This window comes from Lepidochelys kempii, chromosome 10 (assembly GCF_965140265.1).
Source record: "Lepidochelys kempii isolate rLepKem1 chromosome 10, rLepKem1.hap2, whole genome shotgun sequence".
Lineage (NCBI taxonomy): Eukaryota > Metazoa > Chordata > Testudines > Cheloniidae > Lepidochelys > Lepidochelys kempii.
The window spans coordinates 2,641,336-2,667,371 of NC_133265.1; the positions used below are offsets into that span (position 1 = coordinate 2,641,336).

Consider the following 26,036-nt stretch of genomic DNA (forward strand, 5'->3'; position numbering starts at 1 on the left):
CCACGTCTCTTCCCCTCTGCTTTTTAGGCGTTCAAACTTTCGCAGATGAGAGTCAATTCTTTGTCGCTTAGGCTTGTATTGGCTACCCCATGAAATAGACGATATGTAAGAAGCCCGCAAAGGAGAGCTATTAGCACTTCCAAGTCAGGGTGAGTTCCTGTCCATGGTGAGTTTCAGATTTGTCAGCTACTCAAGGGAAACTTTAAACATTATTCTAAGCAACACCCAGGCACAGCAAAGGGAGGTAACAAGGGATCCTTCACATGTTTTAACCTGGCGTGTACAGGACGCATGTGTTTGGGGATGGATGGATGGATGTACATGTGTATTCCACTCTGCCCAGACAAGTTTCCATTTTATACATGGTAATATGCAAGTAACCAGTGGCAACAACCACGATTATATTTGACATTGACATAATAGGCTCCTGCATTAGTAACAGAACAGGATGGATGGCTTGCTTTTCAGCTCACTGAGGTCACTCCAAGGGCAAGGACTACTTTTAATTATTTTAAGTCTTTTGCTCAGATGAAAATAATTGTACAAGACTGAAAAGTTGCGATCTTTTTGCACCATCTACAATGATCGCATGATGATTTAAATATGCATAACGGCATTGGATGGATAAATATAGAACCATAGATTCCCGAGTCCTGTAGTACCCTCCAATCAGTATGTGAATAGAGCAATCATGCTGTATCTTTTGCTTGATGGGTCTAGGGTGGGATTCAGAGAAGGGAAAGAGGGTGTATCCTATTGTAGCATGCTCCAGAGAACTTTCCCTTTCACTGTGATTTGGAGCTGCCATTTACGTGGTGCATGTAGCTAAGACAAGTTATTACAGGGATCTGAGTCCCTCGCTGCTCTGCTGAATACGATGTGGCTCATTGCAAGAACTGGAAGATGCATGATGAGCCATGGGATCATTATGAGCTGTCAGCTTGTTTATCAAAGCTGGGCGGGGGGGTTAAAATAATATAACAGGCTATTTGCTGATGCAGTCTTTGGGTGTGAGTGAGCATGGCTGCCCTCCTCCCCAAAGGATGGAAAAGTCAGTGCATGCACGGTGTTGTGTGCTTTGGGGTATTTCAATTAAAACTGGTTAAGAAATTCATATTGATTTGTACATCTCTCAGAAATATTGCAGGCTTCCAATGTAGCCTAGGTATTGATCTCCTCTCTTCAGAGAGGAGCCGTGGGCACAGGAGGAAAGACATTACACAAGGCAATAAACACTCTAAATCACTGGCTAACATATCTCCCATTCATACACAAGTCACTCCTGGTTCCCCCCAAAGAGCACTGCAGCCTCATTATAGCGTTTACAAAATGAAGGCCTCAAGATAGTTTTAAATACACCCTGGTTCTGAGGGACGCATGACCACAGTAGAGTTGCACTAGTTACCAAATCATCATTCCATCTTCCCTTGCTATGCCTGCCTCTCCGGGGCTGTCAGCCTGCTGTGAGAGTGGTCTATATTTCAGCCCCTCTTCCTCTTGCTACAAAATGAAGCTCTTGTCATTTCTTTCCTTGGTTTGGTTCTGTGCATTCATAAGGGAAGTTGAGATGCTTGGATGGGGGACACTGTGGAAGCCCAGACCAGGAAACTTAATGCATTCCATCAGAGATGTTTGCAGAGAATACTTGGTGTTTGCTGGTGCGATAAACCAATGTGACAAAGAACTGGCTGTGATAGGATCCCCAGTGTACAACCTGGAACTTGGGTACTGCTGCACCCCCTTAACTGTCTAGCCTGGGCTGTCTCACACAATGCTTTGCTAATGACAAGCAGCAAACCCCTCCGGGCACTATTATCACTCAGTACAACATTTACCACACCCAGCTAAATTGCATGAATGCTCCCTGAGTCACTCATGGATCACATAGAGAAAGGTACCAGCAAATCTCCCAAGCTCTCAGCTTTGCACCAGCAGAATATACCGTCTTGACCTTGTCAGAAGCCTGACCAGTTTAAGTTTATTACCCAGTCTGTCCTTCCCTCGATGTGGAGAGGACACACACTAGCTTTTGTAAACTGAGCTGAGATTTCCCAAGCACTTAAAGAAAACACACTGTTTTAGGTAAAATATAAAAACGGATTTAAAATCTATCTTCCTGTAATTAATAAGTGATTATAAGTGGTAGGCACAAGAAGTCAGAGATACTTATAAAAGAAAATAAAAGGTAAGCTCACAGTCTAAATCTTAAACATTATTAGACTAAGCAATATTTGGATCAAGCAGTTTTTCCTCACCCCACTGGATGTTGCAGGTAGGTTACAGTTCTTAGTACACAGGCTTCCCCTTTAAGCCTGGGACCAGTCTCCTCAGTTCAAGTCTTTGTCTTCACAACTTTCTTCTTGCTTCCAGTGGGGGAGGAGAAAGGTAAAAGCATGATGCCACTGTCTCATATTTAACACTAGCCTGGACATGCCTGGTGGGCTTTGCTGAGTCACAGAGTTGAGCAATCCCCATTGTGTGATGCTTCTCTTACAGAATTGTAAATCCCTTGTTTACAATTCCCCTGCTGATTAATGGTCATTTAATGCCTGCCTGCGTGTGGCTTACCTCGTTGGTTGTCACTGCAGAACTAGCAATGGATGACACCCAAACTTACAACATATTTCAATAAGACATACAGAAAAATCTCATAACTTCATACACACTAAGCATATACATATTTTGACATAACCATGGGTTTCAGCAGATCATGAGCTTTCCTATGATATCTTACATAGCATGCTTTGTATGAAACATCACAACCGTATATGAATGATGAATTTGGAGGTTACAGGGCACTACTTCATGCTGGCCAACAGACTGTGGAGACAATGATTCAAGATAGAAGGATGAAGTGGTTTGGACATAATGTGCAAATGTCAAGGAAATGTATGGCAAGACAAGCCCTTGACTAGCTATCACCTAGTGAAGACAGAAACCAGATGACATATAGGAGAACCATAGAGAAAGATGATGCTGTTATGGACATAGACTACAATGGTGTATGAAGAGTGGCGCTAGACAGATGGTGGAAACATTAGATTGCCTTATGTGTCAGAAGACACGGGAGCATCTAAGCTAACTGTGGAAGCCTGAAGGTTTGGGGGTTTTTCCCTTGTCCAATTGTTCTCCTGTTTCTGTGTGTGATAGTCTTTTTGTCATTTACTGCTCAGCTTTTATGTTGCTCCATTTCCTTTGGAAGGGCCTACGTTCCTGATCAATGGGCTAGGGCTACCTTGGATCAGCAAGTGTCACCCAAAAGTGAAATGGCCCTTTTTTCAGGTTGCTGTTCAATCTTCCAAAGGTTCTCATCCCACCTTAGGGTCTGGTCCAATGCCTACTAATATCAATGGAAAAGCTCCCATTGACTTCTCTGGGCACTGGACCAAGCTCCTACTTCTCACCTCTCCTACGTCTTTATGATTTGGAACAGAATTCATGAGTAGCTTCATCAGAGCTTGGCTCATGTGTCGGCAGCCTTTCTTCTCCATTTCCTGTATTGGAATTGTTTCTGTGTTTCTGGTAACCAGGGCTTTACCATTCTGCATTGTAACCCACAGGCTTTTGTTTCTAATGTTCAATAAATGAATTAATGCTGGAGAAAGATGCCTGGCTGACAGTGCAACCCAGCGCTTCACCTTGTCTCGACTGGCCCCCTCTGTCAGCATGCTTCATCCAGAGAGGCAAACAGTCCCCACACCCCATTCAGTCCTTGTCCTTTCTCCTGAGTGCCATTTGTGAGGGTGTTTTTCACTGTGTGAACTCCCCAATTAATTTTCATATAGGCCTCTGAACTCCATATCCCTTAACCTTGGCTTTTAGGCTTCTGCTCCTTCTTTTAAGGGGTTGGCAGAAAGAGAATGACTGCAGGAAGGCTGAGACACCACTCCACTATCATCTGTTGATCTGAAAACTCTTATTCCCACTCCAGGTTTCTGAAGTTATTTTCCATGCAAGGAGTGATCATTCTCCTTGAGACTATGTCAATTCATCCATCTCACCACTTCAGCTTGATCTATTTACATCCTTTATAATATTGAAATGTAGTTTAGGCATCTTATCAATGGCTCTTCTATATCTTCCTCTGCTAGCACTTCCAATACCGCTTTCATTTCTCTAAAGCAACCTTTCAGAGTTCACAGAACCCCTTCATAATGGCTGTTTGTGCAGGTCAGTGTTCTCTGAAACCTTTAGTGCATTGTTCCGAATGCTTTCCTTCCTCCACCACAAAGAACATGTGAATTATCTTCATTTCTTCATGATGCTTAATCCCTTCTCAGCATCTGATGGTCCATTCATCCTTTCACTATTCTAGAGAGAAGGTGGGTGAGGTAGCATCTTAGCACCTCACCCACCTTGTCTCTCTCATATCCTAGGACCAACACATAGCTGGTTGGCATAACCACTTATTATTCTAGGGCAGTCAAGCAACATATTGGAGCAGCAGACTTGTTAGTGAGTTTCTGTGAGTTTCTTTCAGTTGCTGTCCAGCAAGAAGATGAAATGCTGTTCTCACTCCTTTCTCTCTCTTCTCACTGGTTGGTGCCTTTGTTTTCACCTTTATTTTCCTGAACAATTTCCCCTGCTCTCCTCTTCCAGCTTTGTGCTTGTCACCTTGTGGGTAGGTTTAAAGCCATGTCACCTATCTTTTTTGGACTGAAGCACTCATTTTTCCTCCCAGCCTCTTGCCTTTGTCAAAAAATAACTGCATTTTCCCAAGGTATGTCTACACTTAAAATGCTTCAGCAGCGAGCTCCGCCATGGCACATCAATGTAGACGCTACCCATGCCGACAGGAGGGCTTCTCCCATCGCATAAGTAATCCATGTCCCTGAGCGACAGTAGCTAGGTCAATGGAAGAATTCGACCTAATGCTCTCTACACCAGGGGTTAGGTTGGTCTAGCGAGATCTCTCAGGAATGTGGATTTTTCACTTCCTGAGAGCCATAGTTATGCTGATGTCAGTTCCTAGTGTGGACCAGGCCTGAGTTTGTTTACCCCAGCCAGCGTTTAGGTTGTTTCTTTACTCACGGCATTATGTCTGCAATATTGGGGGTGTCCAACTCATGCTCCCTTCTGTACTTGGCCCCCCACCTCCAAGATGAAGCCAGTAGTGCCAATTTTTGAGACACGGACACCTGTCCACTAGGACCTACCTATAAGAACAACTGTACATTTCCCACAGGTCACTGAAAGCCTTAGATGGTGACATATTTCCATCACTCTGGCCAGAGCTGGATTTCGGTGGTTGATCTGGAGATGGAACAGACCCTAGCCTAGTCCACTGAGATAAGAGAGGGACATTCACCCCTGCGCAGAACAACAACTAAAGGCCTTGGCACCCTTTGAGACGCACTTTCCCAGAGAGAAGTTTCTAACTGATGCTGCCTTTCTGAGCCATAGAGACAAGCCTGTTTTTCTAATACCTCTATTCCTTTCCACACCATGGTGCTGCCCGCTCCTCCTACCAGTTTCCATCACAGCCCTGTCCATGAACCACCAGGGTCAGAGGCCAATGATATAGTTCCGTGCATTAGGTTGGTAGATAAATAAATACAACAGAGCCTGATTCATAGGTGCTTATTCCCCACAGCCAGGAATGGAAAACCCTGCTTAAAGACATCAGGAAGGGCAGCTCCACTAGGCAGCTGAGCTGCTGGTGCATTAGCAAGAAGTTGGGGATGGCCTTTGGGGGCTTTTTGCCTTAAGCAGACAAGCAGCCAAGCCCTTTGGACCTTCAGGCTGCCTGGCTATAGCAGAGTGAGGGAGAGAGGGCCCCTTGCAGGCCCTAGTTTGAGTCAGACACTGTCCAACTCTGGTCTCCTCCACCCCACTGTAAATCAACACCCAGCCTGCACCTTTGTGTCTTTTCAGACGTGACCAGCTCCCCTGGAGGGGACAGACTGAAGGCTGCTTGTCTCTTGGGGGCTCTCGGCTCTGCTCCCGTAGCCCATCTGAGCTCATTTCCTGCTCCCCCTTTGGATGTGAAGTTCTCCATTATTCCTGTCTTGTGCGGTGCCAGCTGCCTGTTTCTAACCGTCCAGCCTCTAGGAGCTCACAGAGGGGCCTGGCCCACACTTGGCCACTGACCTGTGACCTGCCTGAGATGCAGAGGGCTGGATGAGAATATCTCAAACACAGACACTGAGAACTCTGAGCACTAAAATCCCTAAGTGCTCTCGGCCGCACAAAGAGCACACTTTGGCCGCTATGGCAGCAGGGCTGCCATTCTCTCGGTGGTCCTGGGATGATGGTGCCATGTACAGCTGAGCAAAAAATGGGGAAACATTTGCAAAAGTGTTTTTGAAATATTCCTCTCCCGCCCCCCGGAAATTAAAAAATATTCAGCTAGTTCTACAGTTGGTAAAAAGCAAAACCAAAACCAGGAGAAAACTGCACAAGGAATTCATAGAACATTTTCTCAATTTCTTTTTCCAATTTTGAAATGTCTCAGTTCAAAACTTGTCGACCAAGTCTCTCTGTCACAATGGCATGTAATGTCACAGCCCAGTCACAGTGCAACCCCCCCACCCCCTGCAATGCAGTGTCACGACAAGGTGACAGCGTCAGCCACACCGTGCTCAGACTCGGCGTTCGACAAGGGTGCGGTCGGCGTGTGCTGCACCCAAAAGCAGATCCCCTGGGGCTGGGCTCTGTGTGAGAGATTCTTGCCATGCTGGCTTTGCTGCATTAAGAGCCTCCAGAGAGAGCTGCTCTCTGGTCTGCATGGACTGGGCACCATTCACTAGAGCTGCACAGAACTCAGCTTTGTTCTCACAGGCGCCCACAGGAGCCTCTCGCTCAGTTTCTTTTTGCTGTAGTTCATGGCCCCACAATTTCACTTGGAGTTTCACATTTGAACAAACGCAAACAGCTCCAGGCCAGGCTAAGGGGAAGACTATGGGATTTCACCTGAAAGCACAAGCTGGCAGAGGCACGTAAATCAGCTGAAAGCTCATCCCCAGGGAGGGAGCGGAATCCCTGGAGATCTGAACAGCCTGCTCTGCACTTGGCCCCCCGGGGTGCTGAGTAAACCCGTCTGGGTGAATTCTGTAGCTCGCTGGAATGACGTCACCAGTTCAGGAGTAAGTCCTACTAGGCACTCCCTGCAGTCCTGCTCTCCCAAGTCCCTGCTAAAAACTCACTTCTTCCTGTTAATTTTCCTACCAGCTCCACAGATACCTTGGCTATACGCTGTTACTCTTGCTGATCCAATTAAAACAATCAATATACATTCAAAACTGCATGAAATGCACGTAGAGAGAGAAGGAAAAGGGAAAATCGGTGTGTGAAAGACACACACACACACACACAATGTGTATGACAGAGAGGTGTGTACAGATCACTTACAATGTTGGCATCCTATTTATAAACTCGGTTGGCTGCCTAAGGGAAAACCCTCTGGGGACGGTCTCAGCACGTGAGATGCAGCCATTTATGTGGATTTATATCCTGGCTTAACTCTAACATTCATGAAATAAAAACATATACCACACACCAGCGCAGCCAGAGGCCCTGCTGCCTTTGCCTCCTTGGAGATGTTCAGCTGCAAGGACAGGATGGCAGGAAGAATGGCCCAGTGGTTAGGGCCCCGCCCAGGAGTCCTGGGTTTAATGTCCTCTTCTGCCACAAGCTTTCTTTGTGCCCTTGGACAATTCACTTAGGTTATGTCTACACTGCATACAAACAAGTCCCCCCTCCCATCCCCATGGCAGCGAGTCTCAGAGCCTGGGTCAACTAACTCATGGGGCTAAAGACAGCAGTGTAGCTGAATGTCTACACGGCTATTCTGAAATCCTGCTGGTCTCGGTCCAGAGCCCCGGCCCTGGGAGAGCCCTGCCAACCTACTCCTTCTAGACCTTCTTCAGTGGCTTCAGGCAAGCCCCTCCTGGTCTTCTTCCTCATCTCCCTCTCCACAGGAAACCACACCAGCTCAGGCCTGGGCCCAGGCCCGCGCCCCTGGCAAGCTTCACCCCCCAACTTGTGTCCTCTCTGGATCTCTCTCTGGCTCCCTCTCAGCAGAGGTCTGGACAGTTACCAGAAAGCTGCCCAGCAGATTGTTGTTGATTGATATTGATGATGATGATGATGATGATGATGCTGCCACCAGCCCTCTCCCCAGCTCTGAGGCAGGAACTGCCTTTTATCCTGATCACCCCTTCCCAGCAGGCCTTGCTGTAGCCAATGGTCGCCTTATCTGAGGGGAAGGCCACGTACAGGTGGGGATTGTGTCTAAGCTCTCCCTGTGTGGGAGTACCGTTCCCCTGGACAGGGTTCTCCACTTCCTGGCTCCTCGCTGATCCGAGGCAAAATTAGAATCTAGTTTGAGTCGGTGCAGAACTTCAAATCAGCGAGAGTCACTGGGGAAAAGGGGGCTCAAATACCAAGGTGCCAGGAGAAATGCTACTTAGCTATACATGGAACCGCAGGGGCTATCTGTCTCCGCTCACAGCGGACTTTTTTTAAAACTAACACTGCCCCCCTGTGCAGTCACAGATGAACCCCCACAAACTAGCTGTCCTTGGGAATGCAGATAGAATTGCTGCTCTGCTCCAGGTGACAACAGTCTGGCACTCAGAAGCGCTGATCTTCATTCCCTGGCCCCAATGATATGATATCAGTCAGAGCTGCAAACAGGTTAGACTCTCTTGCACCATTGCCAGCAATCCCGCGTCAAGCCTCAGAAAATAATGAGATTGGCTTAAAACCCCTGAAGGGTTTTTAAAATAATAAATGTTTGTTTCTTTCATTTTGCCTCCTGGTTTCTGAGCCCTTGGGGTTCACTTCTTTCAGGTTTTTAAGCTTTTCTCAGCACACACAAGGGCTAGCAATGTCCTTTTTAAAAAATGAGAGCTGAGAGCTCATCTAGTCACTTGACTCCAGCAGCTGGGGCTTTAAGAGAAAACACCAAGTCTTGTGAGATGTGCGATAAAAATCACAAGAACTGGCAATATCACTTCTCTCACATAGTAGCTGCCTGTTCCACTCCATGCCTGCATGGCTCTGCTTTCCAAATATTTGCTTGGTTTCCACTCCCTACCACTCCAGGCAAGCCTAGCTTCACTGAAACCAAAGCTAGTGGTGACCTTGTGTGGCAGGGAACTGAGAGTGGATTTAAAGGATCTGCGCCAGCTGTGATCCTTTAATCAATCATCCATGCCCATAGGAGAGGACATTCCCAAGGGCCAGATTTTTAGATTTTTGGATTTTTAGGTGGGTTTCATGTATTTTGCACAAGGGAGAAGACCATGTGACAGGAAGAAGAAAGCACCATCTCCTATCAGGCACGTGTGGTAGTAAGGCTGTGAGAAAGGCTAAGTTTTTAGTTAGAACCACTGTAACCAGGAACTTCTGGCAACCCTTCTTCAGACAACGGGTAATAAACATGGGAGGAAGACCAGGAAAGCACAGGAACCAATTCCAGGGGTAACTATGTTTGCTTGTGGAAAAGGAAGAAATAGACGGACATGCAGAAAAAATAGGAAGGTGGGATAACAGATGCTAAGTAAAACTGGACCTTGTGGTCTGTTCCTGTTCCTAACATAGCTACCGTGTATATATATACTTATTACTTACCCAGCTGTTGAAAACAGATGTAGGGGATTCCCGTTAATGTTTGCTTCTTTGGTGCAATTCATAATAAAGCACCTCTGATCCCAACCAAAACAATCAGCAGAAAATTTTGTTAAGCCCTTACATCAAATCCTTTGTGTTTGATCATACGAGTCTAGAAGTGTGGAGCACGCATTTATGAATTGCTATTTTAAATGAAGCAACTCAAACATGCCACTTCCTAAGCTATCTGCCTAAAGAAAACGAACCTGTCTCTATTCATAGCCAGCTTCGGTAAAAAGATATTCGCAAATCACTAATAGTGACAGTTTACTCTAAAGTGCTTGAGGGGAAAAAAATACCAAGTATCTTATATCAAGCTGTGCATAATTCAGTTTTAATTGCCAAGGACTTTTAATATGAATACTGGTCACTTTGAGGAGATGGGTATTTTTAATGGATTTTAACAGAAATATTAACAGAAATTATTAGTATGAACAGTTGGTTCAAACATCACATGTATAAGCTATAGAGCTGAGAAAGACCAGTTATCCAAATTTATTATTGAGGCAAATAGCTTACTACTTTTTTAAAAAAAGGATTATACAATTGTGTTAAAAAAGAATAATATCTGGAGTTCATAGAATCATAGAATATCAGGGTTGGAAGAGACCTAGTCCAACTCCCTGCTCAAAGCAGGACCAACCCCAACTAAGGCCTGGTCTACACTGTGGGAGGGGAGGGACTCGATCTAAGTTAACTCAACTTCAGCTACGTGAATAATGTAGCTGAAGTCGACATACTTAGATCTACTTACCGTGGTGTCTTCACTGCAGTATGTTCGACTCCGCCTGCGCCTCTCGCCCTGGTGGAGTACCGGAGTCAACGGGAGAGCGCTCGGCAGTCGATTTATCGCATCTAGACTAGACCCCCCGCTGGATCGATCGCTGCCCATCGATCCAGCGGGTAATGTAGACAAGCCCTTAATCATCCCAGTCAGGGCTTTGTCAAACCGGGCCTTAAAAGCTCTAAGGATGGAGATTCCACCACCTCCCTAGGTAACCTATTCCAGGGCTTTTCCACCCTCCCAGTGAAATAGTGTTTCCTAATATCCAACCTAGACCTCCCCCACTGCAACTTGAGACCATTACTCCTTGTTCTGTCATCCGCTACCACTGAGAACAGCCAAGCTCCATCCTGCTTTGGAAGCCCCCTTCAGGTAGTTGAAGGCTGCTATCAAATCCCCCCTCACTCTTCTCTTCTGCAACTAAATAATCCCAGTTCCCTCAGCCTCTCCTCATAAGTCATTTGCCCCCAGCCCCCTAATCATTTTCATTGCCCTCTGCTGGACTCTCTCCAGTTTGTCCACATCCTTTCTGTAATGAGGGGGGGGGGTGCGCCAAAACTGGACACAGTACTCCAGGTGTGGCCTCATCAATGCCGAATAAGGGGAATAATCACTTCCCTCCATCTGCTGGCAATGCTCCTACTAATACAACCCAATATGCCGTTAGCCTTCTTGGCAATGAGGGCACACTGCTGACTCATATCCAGCTTCTCGTCCACCGTAATCCCCAGGTCCTTTTCTGCAGAACTTCTGCTTAGCCAGTCAGTCTCCAGCCTGTAGCAGTGCATGGGATTCTTCTGTCCTACGTGCAGGACTCAGCACTTGTCCTTGTTGAACCAACAGATTGTTGAACCTCATCAGATTGAGTTACACAAGCCCAGATGAAAATATAAAGAGTATTAATTCCCATGCTTTAGGGCACCAGCTGAGCCTTAGCTAAGGTCAGGAAGAAATTGTTGCACCCATAGTAAAGTATCACTAATTTAGGCCTCAAATCTTGCAAGCCGCTGATGATTTACACCTTGCTCTGCATTTTGTGCCATTGGTTACAATCAAGTGACAGGATACCAGACTAGATGGAGCACTGATATGTTCTGATGTGGTAGGCTCCTGTTTCTTATTTAATTTGTTTTGGGTGCAATTGGTTTAATTTAAAAATCAACCCCCATTCTAAGCAAGCAGACACGCCAAGCAAAACAATAAAAAATCCCCCTGATTAGATTTTTGAATCAGAGTATACAGCATTGATGCCCTCCTTTTCCTGAGTGAGGAGCCTGGCTGCAATATCTGAAATAGCCAGTGAATCACTCAGAGCTTTACTTTGCTTTTCAGAAATGTATCAACGAAAATGTCTCCCTGCTTTAAATGCAAAATATGTATAAAAATCATGGAAGAAAAGATGTTTTTTGCTGCTTTCATTTGTTTTGGCAAACTCATCAGGAAGAAGATACAAAGGTTATGGCAGTTTGGTGCTTGGCTTTAACTTTATTGAGGAACAGCTGGAACAAGAATTCCATCAGGGTATTAGAATTCCTAGCAGATAAAATTGTAACAGGGACTGTCGCCTTTGAAACGAACAAAACTAAAGCGGGAGTGAATATTGAATGAAGGGTTCAGTGTGGCTTTCAACCTGCAGCATATCAAAGTTTCTATGATCAAAGTCTCTCATGATTTACTTAAAAGAGGTTCTCTAAGTGCATTGATCCTGTCAGTGAGCTGATGAGATTTTTGGATATTGTAGGCTAGACAGTTTTGTAAGACTATCTGAGGAACTGGGCTGGATTTGCTGGCAGGGTCATAATTTAGTTCAGCTTTTCCCTATTTTACATTCCACTCTTGCTAGCCGAGGTAACAGTGACTCTTCATATGCTGAAGTTCTGTGTGCTCACTGCATGGCTTCCAGTGTGGCACCAGGGGTCTTTTCCAGGCAGAGTCTGTGACATAGAGCCAGTTTTGAGCAGGATGGGCATCTCCTGGATCCCAGCACCATCCGGCTTCTTGCAAATGGTAACCTGACTGACCTGGAGTCTTGAATGGCCTGCAATGAGCTGGGCCTTCATGTAAAGCAGAACAGTGTCTGATTGCAGGCTGCACTGATCTACAAAAGAGAGCTCATGGAGCTCATAGTGGAGAACAATAAGCACTCTCCCTTTAACAAGACAGCGGAGTCCTGTGACTGCCTATTGGGGGAGCAGCTGACTGGGAACCATCAGCTTCTGCCCATGGCTAAAGAACATAGCAGCACGATCAGATTGCTCTGAGAAGTGTCCTCCCTCCCATTTCAGTTTGGCCTCTGGTACGACCCTTTGTGCAATATACCATGTCCAGTGCCAGTTACTCCTGGGGGAGCTTTATCTGCACACTTAGTGAGGACGTATGTGTATAAAGCATGCCCAGATGAATAGTTGCAGGACATGAACATAAAGTGGGACAAAATAATGCTTTGTTCTGAAAAATCTTCTTTTGAGTCACTTGAATCAGCCTCTGTCCACAGGCTCCCGGAGGAAGGGGGCACACGGCTGCCGAACGCAGTTGGGCCGGTTGTGTGATCGTGGTTGGGGAACAGGCAGCTGCAACCCGGAGACCCACTCTAGGAGCGAGTGGTAAGGCTACAGAAGAGTGAGCTCAAGAGTGACGAAAAGGAGTCCAGAGCACAGCTTGCCCGGTAACTGTGGCACCTTCCGAAAGGTTTGGAGCTTTTCTCAAAGCTTGTCTAAACTTACCCAAACTTCGTTGGTCAGGAAGCTGGGTGGAAATCTGGGGCAAACAGGATACTTGGGCGTGTGTGTGTGTGTGCATGGGCATGTGTATATCTGTGTCTGTGTGTGTGCAAGATTTCCAGTATTTGAGTTCCTGGAACTGCTTTGGGGGTGGTTATATTTTTCATGGAAGAGGGTCATTTTGCCCCATCCCTCCGCCTTACATGGGCCAAGTGTGTCAACCACCTCAGCAGTCTCATGCTGTGATCATTATGGCAACTCCATGTCTGAGGGCTTGTCTTCACCACGGAGCTGAATCGGTGCTGCTGCAATCGATGTAATTTAGTACCGTACTTTAGGTCAACTTCCCCTGGCAGTGAAGCTCACAATGGCGCCCAGTTGTGGCTATCCCAAATGAAGGACCTTTTAGTTTAGCACAAGGGTTTCCACCCCCACTCTTGACTTCAGCCTCTGTGTAACCAGCTCTTCCACAGGCCATTCCTGTCCCTTGGAAATCCCCTTGTCACAAAACCCACCCCCATTACAGACTCTCAAAGGCTGAAGAAAATTTTTTTCATAAGCAGTTTATATTTAAGCATAATGACTTTCCTTGTGCAAAATTGTGGATTTATAATTGATAAGGATAGAATCTTAAATATTTGTCAAGTGCATGAGGAGCTAAGATCGGTGTCTGTGTAAACTGAAATAAATAAATAATGTAAGAGTTCCTTAGGTGTTACATAACCAACCACCCAATGCAAGAAGTTGTGCAACGCCTCTGTCCTCAGACGGATATTACATGGCAGGTAAATTAAGATGCTTCCTTCTTCTGTGTCTTTTTTCACTGTAAGTCTTTTCACTCCTTTGTTTTTAAATATTTCCCCAAGATCTAATCGCTACACTTCTTCAACTGTTTTTAATACATGCAATCAGTGACTACTGCAATTAAGAGGCCTAATTAGCATCTGAATAGTTCTTCTTACACAAAAAAATCATTGCAATGGTAGCAAATAAACCTTAATGAAGACAAAAAAATCTTTACACAGTCTAAAGCCACTTGTAATCATGATCTTTTATTGTAAAAACTTCCCTCTCTTTAGATTGTTTGAATAGCTCTTCGAGGGACTCTTCTGTATGCAGCGCTAACAATGAACTGCTAACCAGTGCTCTCTGAACATAGCAACACTCAGCAGCCTAAGTAAAATACATCCTTAGAATCAGATTCCTATGGAGCTGGTTGCACATAAAAAACATTGTCCTGTTCTCCCAGCCGTCTGGGCTCTACACCAAAGGACAATTGTGCTCTGTAGATGCCAAGAATGGGTTTGAATTTTCAAATCAGTCAAGTGGGACACAGGTGCATGAGTGGCAATTCATGTGGATTTCTCACTGGGAGGGCAGTTTGTTGACTCTTCATCCAACTCTTATGTGCACAAGTTTCCTTTGCCACGTCGGTGAGCCAGGATTTCACCCCAGATCTGAAATCCAGGCTGTGGAGATGGAATGGGTGTGAATTAACCAGGAAAAGGAAGGCCTGCTCTTAAAAAGATCCTGAGATACCACAGAGAGAGTGAGAGAAGAATAGCAAAAGTCACGCGGGGCTGGAGAGGTTGGGGAACAACTCAAAGCTGAATGTGTCCACTTGGCTAACTGATGCCTAGAGAGGCACAGGAGACAATTTCTGCATGAGTCTGAAGGCTGTGAGCAGCAAGCAGAGTAATTCTGTCGTGTGGAACACAGGGGTCACCAGAGGGAATTAAAGAAAGGAAAAATTAGGTTCAATATCAGGGGAAATTTACTGGGAACAAACCCTGTGAGGAGCAGCACAGTCTCCCAGGGGAAGGGCGGAGGCTCATTTGCTGGAGACGTTGAAAGCTAACCCTGGACAGAACATTACAAAATGCAAAGTAGGGACCAGAGAGTGGAACCAGCTGGCCTCATCAGATTTTCCATCTTTTGTTTCCGTGAGCTGCTGAACAAAACCACACAAGCATTCTGCAACACTTGGGGTGCTAACAGGGAGAAATCTGACTGGACAAGCCAAATAACCAGAGCTGTCATCACATGATTAACTGAGTCCATCCCCTCAGAACAACCTAAAAGGTGAGGAGTTAGGAAAGAGACATGCCTGCTTCTGTTTCAAGTCCTAGCCTTTCTAGCACCCCCACACTTCTCTCTTGTGAGCAAGCGGCTTAGGGACCAGTTCCTAAGGCTGGAAATGAGCAGTGTCTTCTGGTGTCCTGTACATCAATGAGAAGGGGCTGTGGTTAGTCTAGGAGAAGAGTTTAGCCTTTAGACAATAACATCAATTGGCAAGAGCCCCAGCTGGTGTACATTCATAGAATCATAGAATCATAGAATATCAGGGTTGGAAGGGACCTCAGGAGGTCATCTAGTCCAACCCCCTGCTCAAAAGCAGGACCAATCCCCAATTAAATCATCCCAGCCAGGGCTTTGTCAAGCCTGACCTTAAAAACTTCTAAGGAAGGAGATTCCACCACCTCCCTAGGCAATGCATTCCAGTGTTTCACCACCCTCCTAGTGAAAAAGTTTTTCCTAATATCCAACCTAAACCTCCCCCACTGCAACTTGAGACCATTACTCCTTGTCCTGTCCTCTTCTACCACTGAGAATAGTCTAGAACCATCCTCTCTGGAACCACCTCTCAGGTAGTTGAAAGCAGCTATCAAATCCCCCCTCATTCTTCTCTTCTGCAGACTAAACAATCCCAGTTCCCTCAGCCTGCTCATTTCTCTGCTCGCTATGCCCCTACTTATACATCCCAAAATGCCATTGGCCTTCTTGGCAACAAGGGCACACTGCTGACTCATATCCAGCTTCTCGTCCACTGTCACCCCTAGGTCTTTTTCCACAGAACTGCTGCCTAGTCATTCGGTCCCTAGTCTGTAGCTGTGCATTGGGTTCTTCCGTCCTAAGTGCAGGACCCTGCACTTATCCTCATTGAACCTCATCAGATTTCTTTTGGCCCAATCCTCCAATTTGTCCAGGTCCCTCTGTATCCTATCCCTGCCCTCCAGCGTATCTACCACTCCTCCCAGTTTAGTGTCATCCGCAAATTTGCTGAGAGTGCAATCCACACCATCCTCCAGATCATTTATGAAGATATTGAACAAAACCGGCCCCAGGACCGACCCCTGGGGCACTCCACTTGACACCGGCTGCCAACTAGACATGGAGCCATTGATCACTACCCGTTGAGCCCGACAATCTAGCCAACTTTCTACCCACCTTATAGTGCATTCATCCAGCCTGTACTTCTTTAACTTGCTGACAAGAATACTGTGGGAGACAGTGTCAAAAGCTTTGCTAAAGTCAAGAAATAATACATCCACTGCTTTCCCTTCATCCACAGAACCAGTAATCTCATCATAGAAGGCGATTAGATTAGTCAGGCATGACCTTCCCTTGGTGAATCCATGCTGACTGTTCCTGATCACTTTCCTCTCATGTAAGTGCTTCAGGATTGATTCTTTGAGGACCTGCTCCATGATTTTTCCTGGAACTGAAGTGAGGCTGACTGGCCTGTAGTTCCCAGGATCTTCCTTCTTCCCTTTTTTAAAGATGGGCACTACATTAGCCTTTGTCCAGTCATCCGGGACTTCCCCCATTCGCCACGAGTTTTCAAAGATAATGGCCAATGGCTCTGCAATCACAGCCGCCAGTTCCTTTAGCACTCTCGGATGCAACTCGTCCGGCCCCATGGACTTGTGCACGGCCAGCTTTTCTAAATAGTCCCTAACCACCTCTTTCTCCACAGAGGGCTGGCCATCTATTCCCCATGTTGTGATGCCCAGCGCAGCAGTCTGGGAGCTGACCTTGTTAGTGAAGACAGAGGCAAAAAAAGCATTTAATACATTAGCTTTTTCCACATCCTCTGTCACTAGGTTGCCTCCCTCATTCAGTAAGGGGCCCATACTTTCTTTGGCTTTCTTCTTGTTGCCAACATACCTGAAGAAACCTTTCTTGTTACTCTTAACATCTCTCGCTAGCTGCAGCTCCAGGTGCGATTTGGCCCTCCTGATTTCATTCCTACATGCCCGAGCAATATTTTTATACTCTTCCCTGGTCATATGTCCAACCTTCCACTTCTTGTAAGCTTCTTTTTTATGTTTAAGATCCGCTAGGATTTCACCGTTAAGCCAAGCTGGTTGCCTGCCATATTTACTATTCTTTCGACACATCGGGATGGTTTGTCCCTGTAACCTCAACAGGGATTCCTTGAAATACAGCCAGCTCTCCTGGACTCCTTTCCCCTTCAAGTTAGTCCCCCAGGGGATCCTATCCATCCGTTCCCTGAGGGAGTCGAAGTCTGCTTTCCTGAAGTCCAGGGTCCGTATCCTGCTGCTTACCTTTCTTCCCTGTGTCAGGATCCTGAACTCAACCAACTCATGGTCACTGCCTCCCAGATTCCCATCCACTTTTGCTTCCTCTACTAATTCTTCCCGGTTTGTGAGCAGCAGGTCAAGAAAAGCTCCCCCCCAGTTGGCTCCTCTAGCACTTGCATGAGGAAATTGTCCCCTATGCTTTCCAACAACTTCCTGGATTGTCTATGCACCGCTGTATTGCTCTCCCAGCAGATATCAGGAAAATTAAAGTCACCCATGAGAACCAGGGCATGCGATCTAGTAACATTGACTTCAGCAGCGGGAGGATAATGCTGGGGATCTGGCCTTTTGTTTCTAGCTAGACTGGGAGAATGCAAGGGAGGAAGTGTCCTGTAAAAGCACATTCTTAATTTGACTGTGAGGTACTGACAGAGATTACAAAGGACATGCAAGCCAGACATCACATCTGATCCATTTTCCTGTGGTCCGCAGCCCCTAAGGGGGTCCACAGACCATCTAAGATGTCCAAAGGAGTCTGCACTTTGATTCAAAATTTTCTAGGGGTCTGCAAATGAAAAAAGGTTGAAAACCAATGTTCTAATGTTAACAAAGCAGGAAAGTAAATGGAACAGTTCCCCTTCCTCCACATTATCTGTGATTAATAGAATAATAGAAATTTAGGGCTGGAAGGGACCTCAAGAAGTCATCGGGTCCAGCCCCTGGTGCTGCAGCAGGACCTAGTCAACCTAGACCATCCCTGACAGGTGTTTGTCTAACCTGTTTTTAAAAATCCTCCAAGGATGGGGATTTTACAACCTGCCTTGGAAGCCTATTCCAAAGCTTACCTAGGCTTGTAATTAGAAGAAGTTTTTCCTAATAGCTAACCTAACTCCCCCTTGCTTCTGATTAAGCCCTTTACTTGTTGTCCTACTCTCAGTGGACATGGAGAACAATTGATCGCTGTCTTCTCTAAAACAGCCCTTAAGATATTTGACAACTGTTATCAGGTCCCCAGCGTAGTCTTCTTTGCTCAAGACTAAACATGGCCAGTTTTTTTTAAACTTTCCTCACAGATCAGGTTTTTTAAACCTTTTCTCATTTTTGTTGCTTTCCTCTGGACTCTTTCCAATTTGTCCACATCGCACCTAAAATGCGGCATCCAGATTTGGACACAGTACTCCATTGCTGAGCTGCGCGGGACAACTACCTCCCGTGTCTTACAGGTGACCCTCCTGTTAATACTCCCCAGAATGCTATTGACAACATTCCATCTGTGATCCACAATCTCCAAGCTGCCTAATCAAGCCCTGTAGACCCCCGAGACAAAGTCCCTCCAGCAGGCCTACCGTGCTTGTGAGAAGGTTAAATGAGATTTCAGTTAAGTGACATGACAAACTGTGAGGCCAGCTGCTTGGAAACTGCTTCCATCAGGAGAGCTCTGCTCCAGCGAGAAAAGGTGGCTGATCATTTCGAACGCGTTCTCTGGCTACATACACAAGCCCTGTCATTTAACAACTAAATTTTTTTTGTCAGTCCTCGCCTTCCTGTAGCTTGTCACATTGTGCAGGCAGCCAGCACTTCCCTTCAAAGGCAGCTCAGAGGAGGCCCTCTCTAATGCTGACTTCTAAGCCCAGCAATAAGAAAAGGAGTACTTGTGACACCTTAGAGACTAACCAATTTATTTGAGCATAAGCTTTCGTGAGCTACAGCTCACTTCATCGGATGCATACTGTTGAAACTGCAGAAGACATTATATATACAGAGACCATGAAACAATACCTCCCCCCACCCCACTCTCCTGCTGGTAATAGCTTATCTAAAGGGATCACTCTCCTTACAATGTGTATGATAATCAAGGTGGGTCATTTCCAGCACAAATCCAGGTCTTCTCACTCACTCCCCCGCCACACACACACAAACTCACTCTCCTGCTGGTAATAGCTCATCCAAACTGACCACTCTCCTTACAATGTGTATGATAATCAAGGTGGGCCATTTCCAGCATAAATCCAAGTTTAACCAGAATGTCTGGGGGGGGGGGGGGTAGGAAAAAACAAGGGGAAATAGGCTACCTTGCATAATGACTTAGCCACTCCCACTCTCTATTTAAGCCTAAATTAATAGTATCCAATTTGCAAATGAATTCCAATTCAGCAGTTTCTCGCTGGAGTCTGGATTTGAAGTTTTTTTGTTGTAAGATAGCGACCTTCATGTCTGTAACTGCGTGACCAGAGAGATTGAAGTGTTCTCCAACTGGTTTATGAATGTTATAATTCTTGATATCTGATTTGTGTCCATTTATTCTTTTACATAGAGACTGTCCAGTTTGACCAATGTACATGGCAGAGGGGCATTGCTGGCACATGATGGCATATATCACATTGGTGGATGTGCAGGTGAACGAGCCTCTGATAGTGTGGCTGATGTGATTAGGCCGTGTGATGGTGTCCCATGAATAGATATGTGGACACAGTTGGCAATGGGCTTTGATGCAAGGATAGGTTCCTGGGTTAGTGGTTCTGTTGTGTGGTATGTGGTTGTTGGTGAGTATTTGCTTCAGGTTGGGGGGCTGTCTGTAGGCAAGGACTGGCCTGTCTCCCAAGATCTGTGAGAGTGTTGGGTCATCCTTCAGGATAGGTTGTAGATCCTTAATAATGCATTGGAGGGGTTTTAGTTGGGGGCTGAAGGTGACGGCTGGTGGCGTTCTGTTATTTTCTTTGTTAGGCCTGTCCTGTAGTAGGTGACTTCTGGGAACTCTTCTGGCTCTATCAATCTGTTTCTTCACTTCCGCAGGTGGGTATTGTAGTTGTAAGAATGCTTGATAGAGATCTTGTAGGTGTTTGTCTCTGTCAAATGCAGCGGATAAAGTGAAGCCAGGAAAATTGGTCTCTGCTGATTTTGCAATTGCATACAAACGTGGCATTTCCTCTGCAAAGGAACCAGGCCAGGAGTGCCTGGGGGTATTCAGTCCCCTACCCTGCCCCTGGACAGACTGGATGTCCCAGGGCCGCCCTGACCTGGCACTTTTTAGGAAAAAAATGGCGTTTTGGCCTGACCTTAGAGCAGGCAATGCCCTGTTCTAGTTCTGCTTTGTAGCTGTTCAAGCTGGGTAAAGCATCTGCATGCTGACATCTAGGGCCAGACCATCAGTGGCAAGGAGCTATGCTTTTTTTGCAGCATACATTTATGCCCATGCTATAAAGCCAAAGGAAACCCGCACAGCTGCAATCAGTCCTCTGTCATGCATCGTCCTTGGCAGGTAAATGGACATCGCTCAGTGGCTGAGTTCACCAGCAATGAAAATCAAGGCATTCCTTCTGCCATCAGATGGAATGAGCAAGCATAGGCACCATGGCCTCTGCTGCCAGGGGACCATGAACTGGAGACGGAGGAATCCAGACAGGCCAGAACAGCGAGAGCAGCGGCTGGGTATATGCTGGGGCTTCAGACTCTGCATTTGGCCACTTTGGGTTAAAGGAGCAAACTTGTGTGCAGTGATTGAGTCGTTGACCCTACGTATATTTCTGTGGTGGGCAGATGGGGGTTGCTTGCTGGGGCAGTGATGCGTAGGGGGAAGATGTTCATTACCTATACCCTGACTAAATGCCCCAAAGTTGGAGCCGGAGGAGCAGGTGACAGGTGTTCAGCACGAGAGGGAGCAATGCTGGGCTGGGGAGACTCCTGGTCTAAACAGGTCCCTACCCTGTTGCTTTCCTGAGTCTCCACAGCAGTGAGTCCAGTGGTCAGCACAGGGGCTTGGCAGCTCTGCCACTGACTTGCTGAGTGACCTTGGCAAGTCACTTACCCTTCCCATGCCTCAGTGGAAGCTAGGTGTGACACCTGTCTCACAAGGGGCCGGGGGACTTTTACAGTTAAAGCTTGGGGCACACGTTGAGAGCCTCAGGCTCCGTCTACACTTCCAGCAGCGCATAGAGGGCAGGGATGATTGGTGTAGCTACCCTGGGCAGGGAAAGGCTCTGGCAGCGGGGAGGCAGTGGGGAAAGGCTCCGGCAGTGCCCCAGGGTGCAAGCCTTTCACCGTGGCCAGGAGAGGCTCTGGCAGCAGGACACTACACTGCTAACAATAGCAGCGTAGACCGAGGTGGCACTGCTCGGGGCAGCAGAGCGCTGCACAGGGCATGTGCCCTGAAGGTTCAGGCACGGAGAGTACTCTCTACTCTCGCCACCCAAACCGGGTCTGTCTCCACTGCTACTTATATCTGGGCTAGCTGGGCAGGTGGTGTCTGGACTGTACATGCCACCGGTATGTGTAGACGTAGCTGTAGATGAAAAGCATTAGGCATGAATTATTATTATTTTGTTAATAGGCTCCCAGAGCCATGTGCTGGGCTTACACACATCAAGTTCTTACTGGGGATGTCTCCGTCCACATTTCAACTCCCATTTGCAGGAACACCAGCCCGCCTCACACTGGCTCTAGGTCAGATCCAGAGCTGGAAGATGCCTGCTTTCTCGATGCAGCCCAGGAGTCCCGGGACATTTAGAATGATTTTCAATAGCAAATCATTTCCATACAATTCGAGCTGATGATGGTCAATTGGCCTGCAGAGAACACGGTGACATTCACTAAATGAATAATTCATCCCAGCTCAGCCTAGTAGTGACCGCAAGAGCCATGGAACTGAAAGTCTGGGGGAACAGCCAGTTTACTTAGGCATGGCTTCCCCATAATCAGCTGGCCAACCTCTCTGCCAGCTGGAGGAGGAGGAGGAGGACAATGGCAAGGGGAGGCTAGATTCTCAGGCCAGAAGAGACCATTGTGATCATCTAGTCTGACCTCCTGAATAGTACAGGCATGGAACATCCTCAAAATAATCCCTAGAGCAGATCTGTTAGAAAACCTGCCAATCTTGATTTAAAAATTGTCAGTGATGGAGAATCTAGCACGACCCCCTGGTAAATTGTTTCAATGCTGAATTACTCTCACTGTTAAAAACGTATACCTTTTTTCCAGTCTGAATTTGTCTAGCTTCAGCTTCCAGCCATTGGATCTCGTTAGACCTTTCCCTAGTAGATGGAAGCCCATAAATCAATATTTGTTCCTCATGGAGGTACTTGTAATCACATCACTCCTTAACCTTTTCTTTCAGTTAAGTAGACTGAGCTCCTGGAGTCTCTCACTATTAGGCATGCTTTCCAGTTCTTTACTCAGTCTTGTGCCTCTTCTCTGAACACTCACCTATTTATCCTCTTTCATTGTTAACACCAGAACGGGCCATAGGATTCCAGCAACAGTCACACCGGGGCTCAATATAACGGTAAAATAATCTCTCTACTCCTACTCGAGATTCCCATTTCTGCATCTCAGGATCGCATTAGCTCTTTTGGGCACAGCATTACGCTGGGAGCTCACGTTGAGCTATCAACTCCCTGCGCCCTCCCCCTCCCCCCCCGGACCTCAGTCGTTTTCCGAGTCACTGCTTTCTGGGATAGAGCCCCTCCCATCCTGGAAGTATGGCTGCAGTCTTCGTTCCTAGATGTCTACGTTTACAGTTAGCTGTATTAAAACGCATATTGTTTGCTTGTGTCCAGCTTACCAAGTGATCCAGGTTGCTGGTATCAGTGACCTGTCCTCTTCATTATTTACCACTCCCCGCATCTTTGCATCATCTGCAAACTTTATCAGTAATGATTTTATGTTTCCTTCCCACTCACTGATAAAAATGTTAAATAGAACAGAGCCACCCAGGATCCCTCTGGAAACACAACCATGGAATGATCATTCCCCGTTTACAGTTACATTTTGAGACCTATCAATTAGGCAGCTTTTAATCTGTTTAATGTGTGCCGTGTTAATTTTAGATCATTCTAGTTTTTTAATCAAACTGTCATGCGATACCAAGTCAAACCCCTTACGGATGTCTAAGTATGTTCTGTCAACACTATTAGCTTTATCAACCAAATTTGTAATCTCCTCATAAAAAGGGTGGGGGCTCCCTAGGATGGAATGGAGGGGGATGCCCTGAGACCACCTGGTGGCATAGAGAGAACTCATGCTTTGTGTGAGTACAGAGAGCCCCAGCACTCACGCCAAGGGTCAGACAAGCACAGCTGCACAGAAGCAGCCATGCCAGGGTAGTGTATCTATTTCGTGTACAGTGCTTCTTCAGCCACTGAGAGGAGCCAGGAGCAAATGCTCAGAAGCTATGCCTGACAGGGATTTGCTAAAGAAATACCTCAGTGTGCAGTTCTTCACTCCTTCCGAATAAATCTTACTTCCCTATCGTGGCTTCTGCTCCATAGGACACTCAAAGCACGCTGTAGACTGTGTATGTACAGAGTTTGTTACACCCATCACTGAAATGCAGCCACCTCTTTGGCAGCACAAGGCAGGTGTTGAACAGTGCATGGCACACTGCAGAACAGCGCAGAGCAAGATGTGATCATTTAATTGTAACTGCAGGGGAACATAAGGAGGTGGCATGTGATGGAGTTTGGCCAGGTTGCCATGATTAAAATCCCTTCTCTTGTCAAAAAGGGTCTTGGGCTCTTTCCTGATGAGAAAAGGTCACCACCTCAGATTTAACCCTCGTGTGAAGTACAGCACCTGCAGCTACACAGCTAGGCCCCGGCCCTGGGCAGGAAGCCACCTGCTGATAGGTACTAGCTCACCAACACCACCTATGCAGTGGGCTCACATCCAAGCCCTGAGCAGGCTTAGCACCGGGCTTGGCTTGGAAGAGCTGAGGGTGCACATCCTGGGGTGGCAAAGCTGACTTACCTGCTGCTGAGCAGTGTTTCTGCATCACAGAACACGCCTGGTCCTTTGCTTTCCTGTGCTGCACCTTGTCAGAGTGCGGATAGGAAAGTACGAGGCTGTACTGTAACGTGCTTTGTTTGACACATTTCACCATTTCCCAGCTGTTCATAGCAGCGTGAGAGTGAGTTGCTCATTTAGCCAAGTAAGTGATTCGCCAAACTTTTATTGTTACTTTTCTCTTTAATCTCCCAGTCAATTGAAACATTCTTCATTACAGACTCATAAACCAGTGACACGCGGATCACTGCCAGAGGCTCCGATGCAAACCCAGCTTCTAAAACAAGACTAGGCCAAACATCCCCTCCTTAATTGTGCCCACACAGTCACTTGTGCGTGTGTGTGTCAATTTCAGGGAGCTATTTCTTTCAGTTTAACATCAGCGGGTAATCAAATGCAGTCTAGTCGCTACTAGTCATTGGAGGGAATCTGCTTCTTAGTCCATTTACATGATCTGAATGGAACACACTCTGCCTCCCCTGTGCGCCCCCCCCACCCCCCAAGCCCTTCCAAAACCACAGAAAATTACGGAAAGGATGTTTCTTCCAACCCAACATGAAGAAATTGGATTCCAAGCTATTTAATGCATGCACGAAATGCCAGAAGGAAACCCAGACCCAAGCGCTCTATCCATTACAACAAGGCAAAATATTTTAACCACGTGAGCGCTCATTACATTAGCCGACTCAGAGCTTCATACCCTGAACTTCTAGGCAATTTCGCATAAATGTAACTATCGGGTTAATGGTTCTCACAAACAAGGCTGTCTCCAATGTTGCCATTGGAACATACAGTGAAGGTAACACTGTGATCGTTATGATCAACATGAACAATGGTGACTTTGAGAAGTCGCTGTCCCAGAGGCCACTCGAAACCACCCTGCCAATCCTCAGGGGCCTTGCTCCCAGCAAGTCACAGCAAAGCCAATGTCCCTTTCCAACCACAGAAGGAAAAGGGGTGGGATTCTGGGGCCCAAACACAGTTCAACCATAAACACAGTGGCCTGGCCTGGCAAGTGGCATTTAAAGGGTGGGGTGGGGCTGAGAGCCATTTGGGTTTGTTCTTTAAAAATGGAGCTTCACTGGTAACACCATCACAAGGATCATGTCATGCAGCCAGACAAAACGCCTCCCTCTACTTCCCTGGTTGGCACAGCGCCTGAGGCGGCGTGGGGAGGAGCTGGCTCAGACAGGTGTGGTTCGTCTGTTGGCTGGGTTGTTGTGCAATGACTCCTTGAACTCTTTGGGGATGGAGTTATGGACCTGTAAAAAAGTGTGATCCCGCTCCGAGTTGAGCAGTGTCCCTATGGTCACCTTGGAAGGATCCCTGGAGAGGGTGAACATGGAGATGTCGGTGGAGGGGATGGTGCCGAACCCTTTGCTGACAGGAGACAGATCCCTGGACCTGGGCTCCGTGGAGCGGGAGCTGGATCGCCTGCGGAACCGGTACCGGTAGGTGGGGAGGCGAGAGAAGGCCGACTTCTTCAGGAGCTCGGAGTGGGACTTGGCACGGATCTGGCGGTGCTTCTCGATGTACATGTGCACAGCAATCACCCCCACCATCTCGGCGATGATGAAGGACAAGGCGCCAAAGTAAAAAGACCAGCCGTACGAGTAGCTCTTCTTGGAGTCGCTCTGCCCCGGGTCCCCAGCGTTCGCAGAGATATACACTATAATCCCGATTATGTTACTGAGACCTGAGAGAGAGAGACAGAGAAGGAAGGATGGGTCACTGGGCTAATAAAACATCTCTAACCCATTCAGAGTAGGTCAGAGGCTCAGAATGTTTTCGACGACGTGTATTTCCGACAAAGCC

General features: G+C 46.8%; 1 protein-coding gene across 2 annotated transcripts in view; it reads right to left on the minus strand.

Annotated features, from left to right (window-relative positions):
• Window positions 1–24,367: 24,367 nt before the first annotated feature.
• CACNG3 (calcium voltage-gated channel auxiliary subunit gamma 3) overlaps window positions 24,368–26,036 on the minus strand; it is a 61,862-nt gene continuing 60,193 nt past the window's right edge. For both annotated transcript variants that reach the window (XM_073361370.1, XM_073361369.1), the window contains one exon: window positions 24,368–25,917. In XM_073361370.1, coding sequence (XP_073217471.1) covers window positions 25,406–25,917 — 512 coding nt within the window. In that variant the 3' untranslated portion in view covers window positions 24,368–25,405. The remainder of the gene's footprint in view (window positions 25,918–26,036) is intronic.